The sequence below is a fragment of the Pseudophryne corroboree genome, chromosome 2, assembly GCF_028390025.1.
Source record: "Pseudophryne corroboree isolate aPseCor3 chromosome 2, aPseCor3.hap2, whole genome shotgun sequence".
Taxonomy (NCBI): domain Eukaryota; kingdom Metazoa; phylum Chordata; class Amphibia; order Anura; family Myobatrachidae; genus Pseudophryne; species Pseudophryne corroboree.
Window position 1 is genome coordinate 37,129,879 of NC_086445.1, and position 13,351 is coordinate 37,143,229.

At 48.8% G+C, this 13,351-nt stretch overlaps 1 protein-coding gene across 11 annotated transcripts in view; it reads left to right on the top strand.

The window, feature by feature from the left end:
- Positions 1-13,351, top strand: part of LOC134995897 (zinc finger protein 768-like) — a 923,052-nt gene that overhangs the window by 763,912 nt on the left and 145,789 nt on the right. For all 11 annotated transcript variants that reach the window (XM_063951146.1, XM_063951148.1, XM_063951151.1 and 8 more), the window contains 2 exons: positions 9,948-10,048; positions 10,208-10,277. In XM_063951146.1, coding sequence (XP_063807216.1) covers positions 9,948-10,048; positions 10,208-10,277 — 171 coding nt within the window. The remainder of the gene's footprint in view (positions 1-9,947; positions 10,049-10,207; positions 10,278-13,351) is intronic.

Sequence of the window (13,351 nt, forward strand, 5' to 3'; positions counted from 1 at the left end):
GGTCCCAGAGCCGCGCCGCCGGCCCCCTTACAGAGCCAGAAGACAGAAGAGGTCCGGAAAATCGGCGGCAGAAGACGTCCTGTCTTCAACAAGGTAGCGCACAGCACTGCAGCTGTGCGCCATTGCTCTCAGCACACTTCACACTCCGGTCACTGAGGGTGCAGGGCGCTGGGATGGGTCGCCCTGAGACGCAATAAAAACACCTTGGATGGCAAAAAATGCATCACATATAGCTCCTGGGCTATATGGATGAATTTAACCCCTGCCAGAATACATAGAAAAACGGGAGATAAGGCCGCCGATAAGGGGGCGGAGCCTATCTCCTCAGCACACTGGCGCCATTTTCCCTCACAGCTCCGTTGGAGGGAAGCTCCCTGGCTCTCCCCTGCAGTCACTACACTACAGAAAGGGTTAAAAAAAAGAGGGGGGGCACTAATTACGCGCAGTATTAAAGATACAGCAGCTATAAGGGGAAAAACACTTATATAAGGTTATCCCTGTATATATATAGCGCTCTGGTGTGTGCTGGCAAACTCTCCCTCTGTCTCCCCAAAGGGCTAGTGGGGTCCTGTCCTCTATCAGAGCATTCCCTGTGTGTGTGCTGTATGTCGGTACGTTTGTGTCGACATGTATGAGGAGAAAAATGATGTGGAGACGGAGCAGATTGCCTGTAATAGTGATGTCACCCCCTAGGGGGTCGACACCTGAGTGGATGAACTGTTGGAAGGAATTACGTAACAGAGTCAGCTCTGTATAAAAGACAGTGGTTGACATGAGACAGCCGGCTACTCAGCTTGTGTCTGTCCAGACGTCTCATAGGCCGTCAGGGGCTCTAAAGCGCCCGTTACCTCAGATGGCAGATATAGACGCCGACACGGATACTGACTCCAGTGTCGACGGTGAAGAGACAAATGTGACTTCCAGTAGGGCCACACGTTACATGATTGAGGCAATGAAAAATGTTTTACACATTTCTGATAATACGAGTACCACCAAAAAGGGGTATTATGTTCGGTGAGGAAAAACTACCTGTAGTTTTCCTGAATCTGAGAAATTAAATGAGGTGTGTGATGATGCGTGGTTTTCCCCCGATAACAACTGATAATTTCAAAAATGTTATTGGCATTATATCCTTTCCCGCCAGAGGTTAGGGTGCGTTGGGAAACACCCCCTAGGGTGGATAAAGCGCTCACACGCTTGTAAGAACAAGGGCTCTACCCTCTCCTGAGATGGCCGCCCTTAAGGATCCTGCTGATAGAAAGCAGGAGGGCATCCTAAAAGGTATTTACACACATACTGGTGTTATACTGCGACCAGCAATCGCCTCAGCCTGGATGTGCAGTGCTGGGTTGGCGTGGTCGGATTCCCTGACTGAAAATATTGATACCCTAGATAGGGACAGTATATTATTGCCTATAGAGCATTTAAAAGATGCATTTCTATATATGCGTGATGCACAGCGGAATATTTGCCGACTGGCATCAAGTCTAAGTGCGTTGTCCATTTCTACCAGTAGAGGGTTATGGACACGACAGTGGTCAGGTGATGCGGATTCCAAACGGCATTTGGAAGTATTGCCTTATTAAGGGGAGGAGTTATTTGGGGTCGGTCTTTCAGACCTGGTGGCCACGGCAACAGCTGGGAAATCCACGTTTGTACCCCAGGTCGCCTCTCAACATGAGAAGACGCCGTATTATCAGGCGCAGTCTTTTCGTGGGCAAGCGGGCAAAAGGTTCCTCATTTCTGCCCCGTGACAGAGGGAGAGGAAAAAGGCTGCAGAAATCAGCCAGTTCCCAGGAACAGAAACCCTCTCCCGCCTCTGCCAAGCCCTCAGTATGACGCTGGGGCTTTACAAGCAGAATCAGGCACGGTGGGGGGCCCATCTCAATGAATTTCAGCGCGCAGTGGGCTCACTCGCAAGTAGACCCCTGGATCCTTCAGGTGATATCTCAGGGGTACAAATTAGAATTCGAGACGGCTCCCCCTCGCCGTTTCCTAAAGTCGGCTTTACCGATGTCTCCTTCTGACAGGGAGACCGTTTTGGAAGCCATTCACAAGCTGTATTCCCAGCAGGTGATAATCAAGGTACCCCTCCTGCAACAGGGAACGGGGTATTATTCCACACTGTTGTGGTACCGAAGCCGGACGGCTCGGTGAGACCGATTCTAAATCTAAAATCTTTGAACACTTACATACAGAGGTTCAAATTCAAGATTGAGTCACTCAGAGCAGTGATTGCGAACCTGGAAGAAGAGGACTACATGATGTCTCGGGACATCAAGGATGCTTACCTTCATGTCCCAATTTACCCTTCTCACCAAGGGTACCTCAGGTTTATGGTACAGAACTGTCACTATCAGTTTCAGACGCTGCCGTATGGATGGTCCACGGCACCCCGGGTCTTTACCAAGGTAATGGCCGAAATGATGTTACTCCTTCGAAGGAAGGGAATTTTAGTTATCCCTAACTTGGACGATTCCCTGATAAGGGTAAGATCCAGGGAACAGTTGGAGGTCGGTGTAGCACTATCTCAGGTAGTGTTGCGGCAGCACGATTGGATTCTCAATATTCCAAAATCGCAGCTGATTCCGACGACTTGTCTTCTGTTCTTAGGGATGATCCTGGACACAGTTCAGAAAAAGGTGTTTCTCCCGGAGGAGAAAGTCAGGGAGTTATCCGAGCTAGTCGGGAACCTCCTATAACCGAGCCAAGTCTCAGTACATCAATGAGATGGTTCTGGGAAAAATGGTGGCTTCCTATGAAGCAATCCCATGCGGCAGATTCCACGCAAGAACTTTCCAGTGGGACCTGCTGGACAAATGGTCTGGGTCGCATCTTCAGATGCATCAGCGGATAACCCTGTCACCAAGCACAAGGGTGTCTCTTCTGTGGTGGTTGCAGAGTGCTCATCTTCTAGAGGGCCGCACATTCAGGACTGGGTCCTGGTGACCACGGATGCCAGCCTGCGAGGCTGGGGAGCAGTCACACAGGGAAGGAATTTCCAGAGCTTATGGTCAAGCCTGGAGACATCACTTCACATAAATATACTGAAGCTAAGGGCCATTTACAATGCTCTAAGCTCAGCAAGACCTCTGCTTCAAGGTCACCCGGAGTTGATCCATTCGGACAACATCACGGCAGTCACCCACGTAAACAGACAGGGTGACACAAGAAGCAGAAGGGCAATGGCAGAAGCTGCAAGGATTCTTCGCTGGGCGGCAATAGCTGTAGACGCTCTGGTAACACAGTGGGTGTACCAGTCAGTGTATGTGTTCCCTCCTCTGCCTCTCATAACCAAGGTACTGAGAATTATAAGATGGAGAGGAGTAAGCACTATATTCGTGGCTCCGGATTGGCCAAGAAGGACTTGGTAACCGGAACTTCAAGAGATGCTCACGGAGGATCCGTGGCCTCTACCTCTAAGAAGGGACCTGCTCCAGCAAGGACCCTGTCTGTTCCAAGACTTACCGCGGCTGCGTTTAACGGCAGGGCGGTTGAACGCCGGATCCTGAAGGAAAAAGGCATTCCGGATGAAGTCATCCCTATCCTGATCAAAGCCAGGAAAGATATAACCGCAAAACATTATCACCGCATTTGGCGAAAATATGTTGCGTGGTGCGAGGCCAGTAAGGCCCCGACGGAGGAATTTTCAACTAGGTCGATTCCTACATTTCCTGCAAACAGGAGTGTCTATGGGCCTGAAATGGGGGTCCATTAAGGTTCAAATTTCGGCCCTGTCAATTTTCTTCCAAAAAGAACTAGCTTCAGTCCCTGAAGTTCAGATGTTTGTGAAAGGGGTACTGTATATACAGCCTCCTTTTGTGCCTCCAGTGGCACCTTGGGATCTAAATGTAGTTTTTGGGTTCCAAAAGTCACATTGGTTTGAACCACTTAAATATGTGGAGTTAAAATATCTCACATGGAAAGTGGTCATGCTGTTGGCCCTGGCCTGGGCCAGGTGCGTGTCAGAATTGGCGGCTTTATCCTGTAAAAGCCCTCATCTGATTTTCCATTCGGACAGGGTGGAATTGAGGACTTGTCCTCAGTTTCTCCCTAAGGTGGTTTTCAGCGTTTCACCTGAATCAACCTATTGTGGTGCCTGCGGCTACTAGGGACTTGGAGGACTCCAAGTTGCTAGACGTTGTCAGAGCCCTGGAAATATAGGTTTCCAGGACGGCTGGAGTCAGAAAATCTGACTCGTTGTTTATTCTGTATGCACCCAACAAGCTGGGTGCTCCTGCTTCTAAGCAGACTATTGCTCGTTGGATTTGTAGTACTATTCAGCTTGCACATTCTGTGACAGGCCTGCCACAGCCAAAATCTGTAAAAGCACATTCCACAAGGAAGGTGGGCTCATCTTGGGCGGCTGCCCGAGGGGTCTCGGCTTTACAACTTTGCCGAGCAGCTACTTGGTCAGGAGCAAATACGTTTGTAAAATTCTACAAATTTGATACCCTGGCTGAGGAGGACCTGGAGTTCTCTCATTTGGTGCTGCAGAGTCATCCGCACTCTCCCGCCCGTTTGGGAGCTTTGGTATAATCCCCATGGTCCTTACGGAGTCCCCAGCATCCACTTAGGACGTTAGAGAAAATAAGAATTTACTTACCGATAATTCTATTTCTCGTAGTCCGTAGTGGATGCTGGGCGCCCATCCCAAGTGCGGATTGTCTGCAATACTGGTACATAGTTATTGTTACCAAAAAAATCGGGTTATTGCTGTAGTGAGCCATCTTTTCTAGAGGCTCCTCTGTTATCATGCTGTTAACTGGGTTTAGATCACAAGTTATATGGTGTGATTGGTGTGGCTGGTATGAGTCTTACCCGGGATTCAAAATCCTTCCTTATTGTGTACGCTCGTCCGGGCACAGTATCCTAACTGAGGCTTGGGGGAGGGTCATGGGGGGAGGAGCCAGTGCACACCAGGTAGTTCTAAAGCTTTACTTTTGTGCCCAGTCTCCTGCGGAGCCGCTGTTCCCCATGGTCCTTACGGAGTCCCCAGCATCCACTACGGACTACGAGAAATAGAATTATCGGTAAGTAAATTCTTATTTTTAATACCTACCAGTAAATCCTTTTCTCTTAGTCCGTAGAGGATGCTGGGCGACCGTCCCAGTGCGGGCTGTATCTGCAGTTATTGGTTATGATTACACACAGGTTGCGTTGACTTCAGTCAGTCTGTGGCTGATGTTAGTCATGCCGTTGCATGCATTGTTGTTGAATGCCATGTTGTACGGCGTGTTGAAGGTGTGAGCTGGTATGTATCTCGCCTTAGTTGAAGAAAATTAAATAAATCCTTTTCCTCAAAATGTCCGTCTCCCTGGGCACAGTTCCTATAACTGAAGTCTGGAGGAGGGGCATAGAGGGAGGAGCCAGTTCACACCCCTTTTAAAGTCTTAAAGTGCCCATGTCTCCTGCGGATCCCGTCTATACCCCATGGTTCTTGAAGCATCCTCTACGGACTAAGAGAAAAGGATTTACCGGTAGGTATTAAAATCCTATTTTATCCTCCACATCAAGCTTATCTGAGATTCGCAATACAGAATTGTCATTACCAATTTCAGGCGTTGCCGTTCGGTCCTTCCAAGGCACCGAGGGTTTTCACCAAGGTGATGGCATGAGATGATGGTCCTCCTTCGACAACAAGGAGTCAATATAATTCCTGACCTGGAAGATCTCCTTATAAAAGCGAGATCCAGGGAAAAGTTGGTGCAGAACATGGCACTCTCCCTGACAGTACTTCAACATCACGGTTGGATCGTAAGTTTTCCAAAGTTACAATTGGAACCGACGACAAGATTGTCCTTTCTGGGGATAATACTGGACACAAAAGTACAGAGGGTATTTCTTCCAGTAGAAAAGGCTCTGGAAATCCAGAGAATGGTCAAACAAATTCTGAAACCAACAAGAGTGTCGATTCATCAATGCATTCGGTTGTTGGGGAAGATGGTAGCGGCCTACGAGGCCATACAGTTTGGCCGATTCCATGCCAGAGTATTCCAGTGGGACCTATTTGACAAGAGGTCCGGATCCCATCTACACATGCTTCAGAGGATAATCCTGTCATCCAAAGCCAGAATTTCGCTCCTGTGGTGGCTACACAGTTCTCACCTCCTAGAGGGACGCAGGTTCGGGATTCAAGACTGGATCCTGGTGACCACGGATGCAAGTCTCCGAGGCTGGGGAGCAGTCACACAGGGGGAGAGCTTCCAAGGAAGATGGCCAAGTCAAGAAGCTTGTCTTCACATAAACGTTCTGAAGTTGAGAGCCATTTACAACGGCCTTGTACAAGCGGTACATCTTCTTCAAGATCAACCCGTACAGATCCAGTCGGACAATGTAACAGCTGTTGCGTACATAAACCGTCAGGGCGGAACGAAAAGCAGAGCGCCAATGGCAGAGGTGTCAAAGATCCTCCTCTGGGTAGAAAGACAAAAGCTCTGTCGGCAATTTTCATTCTGAGAGTGGACAACTAGGAAGCAGACTTCCTCAGCAGACATGATCTCCATCCAGGAGAGTGGGGCCTCCACCAAGAAGTCTTCGCAGAGTTGACAGGTCTTTGGGGAATTCCTCAAATAGACATGATGGTGTCTCGTCGCAACAAGAAGCTTCAGACATATTTTTCCAGGTCAAGAGACCCTCAAGCAATAGCAGTGGATGCACTAGTGACCTAGTGGGTGTTTCGGTCGGTATATGTCTTCCCTCCACTTCCACTCATTCCGAAAGTTCTCAAAATCATAAGAAGAACTGGAGTTCGAGCGATCCTCATTGTCCCAGACTGGCCAAGGAGGGCTTGGTATCCAGATCTTCAGGAGTTGCTCATAGAAGATCCTCTGCCTTTTCTTCTCCGTGAGGACCTGCTGCAGCAGGGGCCGTGCGTGTATCAAGTCTTACCGTGGCTACGTTTGATGGCATGGCTGTTGAGCGCCGAAACCTAGCCCGAAAGGGTATTCCAAAAAGAGTAATTCCCACTCTTATTCAGGCTAGGAAGGGAGTAACGTCTAAACATTACACCGTATTTGGAGAAAATATGTGTCTTGGTGTGAAACCAAGAAGACTCCAACGGAACAGTTTCTTTTAGGACGTTTTCTCCATTTTCTCCAGGTGAGTGTGGATGCGGGCCTACAATTGGGTTCAGTCAAGGTCCAGATTTCGGCCTTGTCCATTTTCTTTCAAAAACAATTGGACTCCCTTCCAGAAGTTCAGACATACGTGAAGGGGGTGCTACACATCCAACCTCCATTTGTGCCTCCTGTGGCACCATGGGATCTTAACGTGGTGTTGCGATTCCTTCAATCGGATTGGTTTGAACCTCTCCAGGAGATTGAGTTGAAATTTCTCACTTGGAAAGTGGTCACGCTGTTGGCCTTGGCATCCGCAAGAAGGGTGTCTTGAGTTAGGGGCCTTGTCTCACTAGAGCCTTACTTGGTTCTCCATGAAGATAGAGCTGAGTTACGAACTCGTCAACAATTTCTTCCAAAGGTGTTTTTTTTTTCTTTCCATATAAACCAGCCTATTGTGGTGCCAGTGGCTACTGACACCATCGCTGATTCAAAGTCCCTAGATGTGGTTGGGGCTTTGAGAATCTATGTCGCTAGAACGGCTCGGATAAGGAAAACAGAGGCTCTGTTTGTCCTGTATGCTCCCAACAAGATTGGGGGTCCTGCTTCTAAGCAGACTATTGCGCGCTGGATCAGAGGTACGATTCAGCATGCTTATTCTACGGCAGGATTGCCGTTACCGAATTCGGTGACTGCCCATTCTACTAGAAAGGTGGGCTCGTCCTGGGCGGCTGCCCGGGGGGGTCTCGGCATTACAGCTTTGCCAAGCAGCTACTTGGTCAAGGGCAAACACGTTTGCTAAGTTTTACAAGTTTGACACTTTGGCCGATAAGGCCTACAGGCTGGTCAATCGATGCTGTAGGGTCATCCGCACTCTCCCGCCCATACTGGAGCTTTGGTATAACCCCATGGTACTGAAGTGGACCCCAGCATCCTCTAGGACGTATGAGAAAACAGGATTTTAATACCTACCGGTAAATCCTTTTCTCCTAGTCTGTAGAGGATGCTGGGTACCCAACCCAGTGCGTACTTTACCTGCAGTTGTTATTTTGTTGAAAATGTTTTCAGCACATTTGCTGTAATGTACGTGCTCGTTGGCATGTGTTTTGTTGAATGCCATGTTGTGCGGCATGGTTGAAGTGTGAGCTGGTGTAAATCTCACCGTTAACTTTAAAGTAAATCCTTTCCTCGAAATGTCCATCTCCCTGGGCACAGTTCCTATACTGAGGTCTGGAGGAGGGGCATAGAGGGAGGAGCCAGTTCACACTCTAGAAAAGTCTTAAAGTGCCCATGGCTCCTGCGGAACCGTCTATACCCCATGGTACTGAAGTGGACCCCAGCATCCTCTACGGACTAGGAGAAAAGGATTTACCGGTAGGTATTAAAATTCTGTTTTTCCATATTGGCCTGCATGCATGAGCGACCCGGTACCAACGATGAACGAGTGCGGGGCTGCGCATCGTTCATCATTGGTGCCTACACACTGAAAGATATGAACGGTATCTCGTTCATTAATGAACAAGATCGTTCATATCCTTCAGTGATATCGCCTAATGTGTAGGGCCCATTAGTTGTACACTGGTTTGAACTAGTGAAATGGGTAACAGGTAATTGTAGTGCGACCAGTGTGGGGTAGAAGGTAAGTAGTTTGGGACCGGTAATGCTTATCGGGGAAACCATATCAGGTAACCAGGCTGGGACGAGTAATGCCTAGCAGGAACCGGTAATACATATTAGGTAACCGTGCTGAGATCGGTCATGTGTAGCAGGAACTGGACTGAGACCGCTGATGCGTACAGAGTAACCGGGTTGGAACCGGTTTTGCTCACATAGACACCACACTTGAATATACAGGATTCTGCTGGACCAGAAAAGTGTTTGTTGAAATGACATACTGGCAACTGGCCTGTTGTCCAGAAAGGGTTTAAATAGGGATTCCTGATCCTTGATTGGCTGCCAGAGTCAGGTGAGTGCAATATATATATAGGAAATTTCAGCTGACCATTTCCAAAATGGCGGCGCTTATGCACCGGAGCCAGTTGGTTATTCACTGAAGGAGATTGTTGGCTTGGCGTTCAGGAGGAGGCATCTGGGACGAGCGGACTCCAGAAGATTTCAGAGCTCCAGCAGGCACACCAAATAGCACAGATCCAGCGAGCTACTCTGGATGGAGCGATACCTTCAACATGTCCTCAGCTTTTCTAGCAGAATGTCTTCCATGTATATCCCAGGTGCTGGCAGAGATCAATATCTCATCACCAGACCGGATCTAAATACCATCTGGCTGAACGTTTGCTGCTCCATTTACAATGTTCCCCAATACCCGCAGTGGTAGACCTGCCTATCAGGGCTGTCCAAGGAGTGGTGGTCTCTGCTAATTGGAGATGGGAGGAGTCAGGCCAGGTTCTGTGCAGGTTACCACCTGCTGGTCCCCTGCCACAGAGTCTAGCACAGTCCTAGGGGAGAACATTAGGTGCTGATGGAGTTATTCTTCCTCCAGATCTCAGATAGGGCCCAGTCACTCCCAGCATTACCCCCTGACACGCTGTGTGACATGCAGGGACGTCACCTGTTACTTCCTGCCTGTCCCAATCCATAATCCCAAACCATAGTCTCAGTGTAATGTAGTCCTGTGGAAGTAGCGTTAGGGGTAGTAGTACAATACCCCTCCCCTGGTCTCATCACAGTAAGTATAACAATCTACATTTCCCCGTCGCTGCTGACTGCGGCGCTGCAGGAGAATGGGCCATTAGCAGTGATCGGGATAAGGTTTTATTTGCAGGACTTTGGTTCTATGTTACTCCGCCATATCCGTCACTATAATGTGTGTGTATCAGCTGAGGTCTTCTTCTGCGTTATCATTTATACATCTGTGTCTATCCCCCACAGGTGGGTGTAACCCTACACACCCCGCAGACCCATGTGACACCCCTCTCTATACTCCGGGGTGTATGGGAGAAGAGAACAGGATGATCAGCCAGGATTATCAGGTAGAGGAACCTGCTCTGACCTCTCCCAGCTCCTCACATGTCTCACATTGCAGGATCTTGTGTTATTTCCATGTCCCCGCCCTGTGTGTGACTCCTATAGAGATGTCCCGTGTAACGTGTGGGTGGGACACGTATGTGACACATGTTCTTGTATGACAGGCTGTGCCAGGAGACGGGATGTGTTACCAGCAATGTAAAGAAGAGGACGTTCCTGCTGAGATCAGATCAGGTGAGAGAGACGGACATACAGACAGTGCTGTCATACAGGTGATATGTACAGAGGTCTCTGCTGTCTGGGAAGAGGGCCCTGCCTGTCAGTACAGTATATAGAGAGGGGGGTAATATGTGGGGTGATCTGGGACAGAGAGTAGGTGGGAGGTCAGGGGGGTAGAGTAATGCCTTATTAGGAGGGCTGATGGGCCTATAGGTGAGACATAAGGGCTCGTGTGAAGGTGTGGGTGCTGGGACTGTAAGGAACCATGACACTTTCTCCTGTACTGGTGATAATCTGCTTGGTGTAGTGTAGAAGTGATGCCAGCTCTCTGTGAGGGCGCAGAGCTGTGCCGGCCACTCACTATAAGGAGGTGACGTAGGCTGTGGGCCCTCATGGCGATCTACATGATCTTCCTGATCCATGATCTTTTTGCTGCTCATGCGATCAACTAGACGCCGCCTATGGGGGAGTGTATTTTAGCATAGCAGAGCTGCGATCGCTTGTGCAGCCCTGCTATGCTAAAAATGTTTTGTGTAAAACAAGACCAGCCCTGCAGTTACTTACCCTGTGCGATGGATCCAGCGATGAAGGTCCCGGAATTGACGTCAGACATCCGCCCTCCAATCGTCTGGACACGCCTGCGTTCAGATCTTCATGCCCGGAAACGGTGAGTTGACGCCCCGTAATGCCTTCCTCCTGTCAGTCTTCTTGCGGTCGCCGTTGCGGTCGCTTTCTACATACGCGGCGTCACTGGCTGTCGCCGGGCAACGGCGCGCCTGCTCAATCCGGCCATCGCGCATGCGCAGTTCCGACCCGTTCGCACCGCTGTGATGAACCGCAGTGTGCAAATGGGTCGGAATGACCCCCAATGTGCACTGACAATTCCTGGTTTAAGTAGGGCACCCTGTGCACAGATAGGCTTGCTGAATCATGTGACCATGATTGCTGGAGCCTGTGATGCAATCTAAGGACTCAGAGTTTTGATGCCCTTAACTTGAACACATTGATAGCAGGTGGGGGGGGGGGGCACTGTGAATTTATTCCCGTGTAGATTGTGCCTGTCCCTTTCTTGTCTCTGACTAGGGGTCCCATTTGTAAATTAATATTTGCAGCTTATGTTCGAAAACCCCCATTTTTGGGCAGTAACTGTAATAATGTAGTCTCCCATAAATGTATAACTGAGGGACTGCAGCAGTTATCTCTGATACCTTCTGTGATCCCTTAATCCCTGCCTGCAGCTGCTGCACCAATGGGTTTCTATGGAGGAATGCCAGATTTACCAATGCAAAGCATTCCACAGTTTGGCCCTTGCGGGAAACGCCATCTGAAGATGGATTTTTGCCATTTTAAAGACTATCAGGTACAGATCAGAAAAATCACCGGAACCCAGTCCAGCAATGGCCGCCATGCATGTGTGGTCAGGCGGCTGCGCTTGCACAGGTATCCCGACACTGAAGCAAGCCTATCGCAGGGATTGGTTCCTTTTGGTGCCCCTGTTTCTGCATGCACTACTTCATACACCTGACTGATGTATGCGCATTATGCAATATGATCTTAGGCGCTAACACTGCGCCAAGATCACATTACAAATGAAATGATTACTAAATGGCCCCCCTAGAACATTTCGTACTTACTGAGGATGGGGGCGGTCTCTTCTTGGTTTTTCATGCAAGACCTGGGAGTACCCATATCAAACCTCTACCCCCATTTGGAGTTGAGATGGAATAGTCCGCCATTGCAGCACACTACAGATATCCCTCTCCCCTTTCCACACAGGATCCGGCCAGGATCTCATCCTAACCCTCTGTTCCACGCTCTCTATGTACCCCGTCTGTGTCACCCCTGTCTGTCTACCCCTCCCCTTTAGAATGTAAGCTCTCACGAGCAGGGCCCTCTTCCCTCATGTGCTTATCCTTTTTTACTTTAATAATCTTCAGCTGCACCAAATCCAGCAGTCCTCTGCCACCTGATACTTATTCCAGTGTCATCTGCTGATGTAACTATGTGTATTTACCCTGTACTTGTCCTATACTGTAATCAGCTGTAAGTTGCTGTTTTCCTGTGTGATTATTTATGTACTCTGTAATTGGGCGCTGCGGAACCCTTGTGGCGCCATATAAATAAAGGAGGATAATAATAATGATACATGCACTGGCCAATAATAAAAATATTGCTCTGTGGCTGGCCATGAATTAAACCCTGAAACGTAAAAAAAAGCACGCCTAATTTCCCTGGTTATAAGTGGAACGGACAACTATACTGCTGGGGCTGATGCACTTCCTCTATATATCTAAACTGAAACTTTATATGCTATGCGGTAATTGTCAAGCCACATTCTAAAATAATACTGTATTTGAATAGTTCCTCTGTTCATCCATATAAGCCAGCGATGGAGGGAAGAATAAGTATGTGAAAGAGGAAACGGTCTATGGCCAACACGTATGGCCGGATATTCCTCCTGTCACTGTCAGTGTAACATATGGGAACACGTGTGGCCGGATATTCCTCCTGTCACTGTCAGTGTAACATATGGGAACACGTGTGGCCGGATATTCCTCCTGTCACTGTCAGTGTAACATATGGGAACACGTGTGGCCGGATATTCCTCCTGTCACTGTCAGTGTAACATATGGGAACACGTATGGCCGGATATTCCTCCTGTCACTGTCAGTGTAACATATGGGAACACGTGTGGCCGGATATTCCTCCTGTCACTGTCAGTGTAACATATGGGAACACGTGTGGCCGGATATTCCTCCTGTCACTGTCAGTGTAACATATGGGAACACGTGTGGCCGGATATTCCTCCTGTCACTGTCAGTGTAACATATGGGAACACGTATGGCTAGATATTCCTCCTGTCACTGTCAGTGTAACATATGGGAACACGTATGGCCGGATATTCCTCCTGTCACTGTCAGTGTAACATATGGGAACACGTATGGCTAGATATTCCTCCTGTCACTGGCAGTGTAACATATGGGAACACGTATGGCTAGCTATTCCTCCTGTCACTGTCAGTGTAACATATGGGAACACGTATGGGCGGATATTCCTCCTGTCAGTGTAACATATGGGAACACGTATGG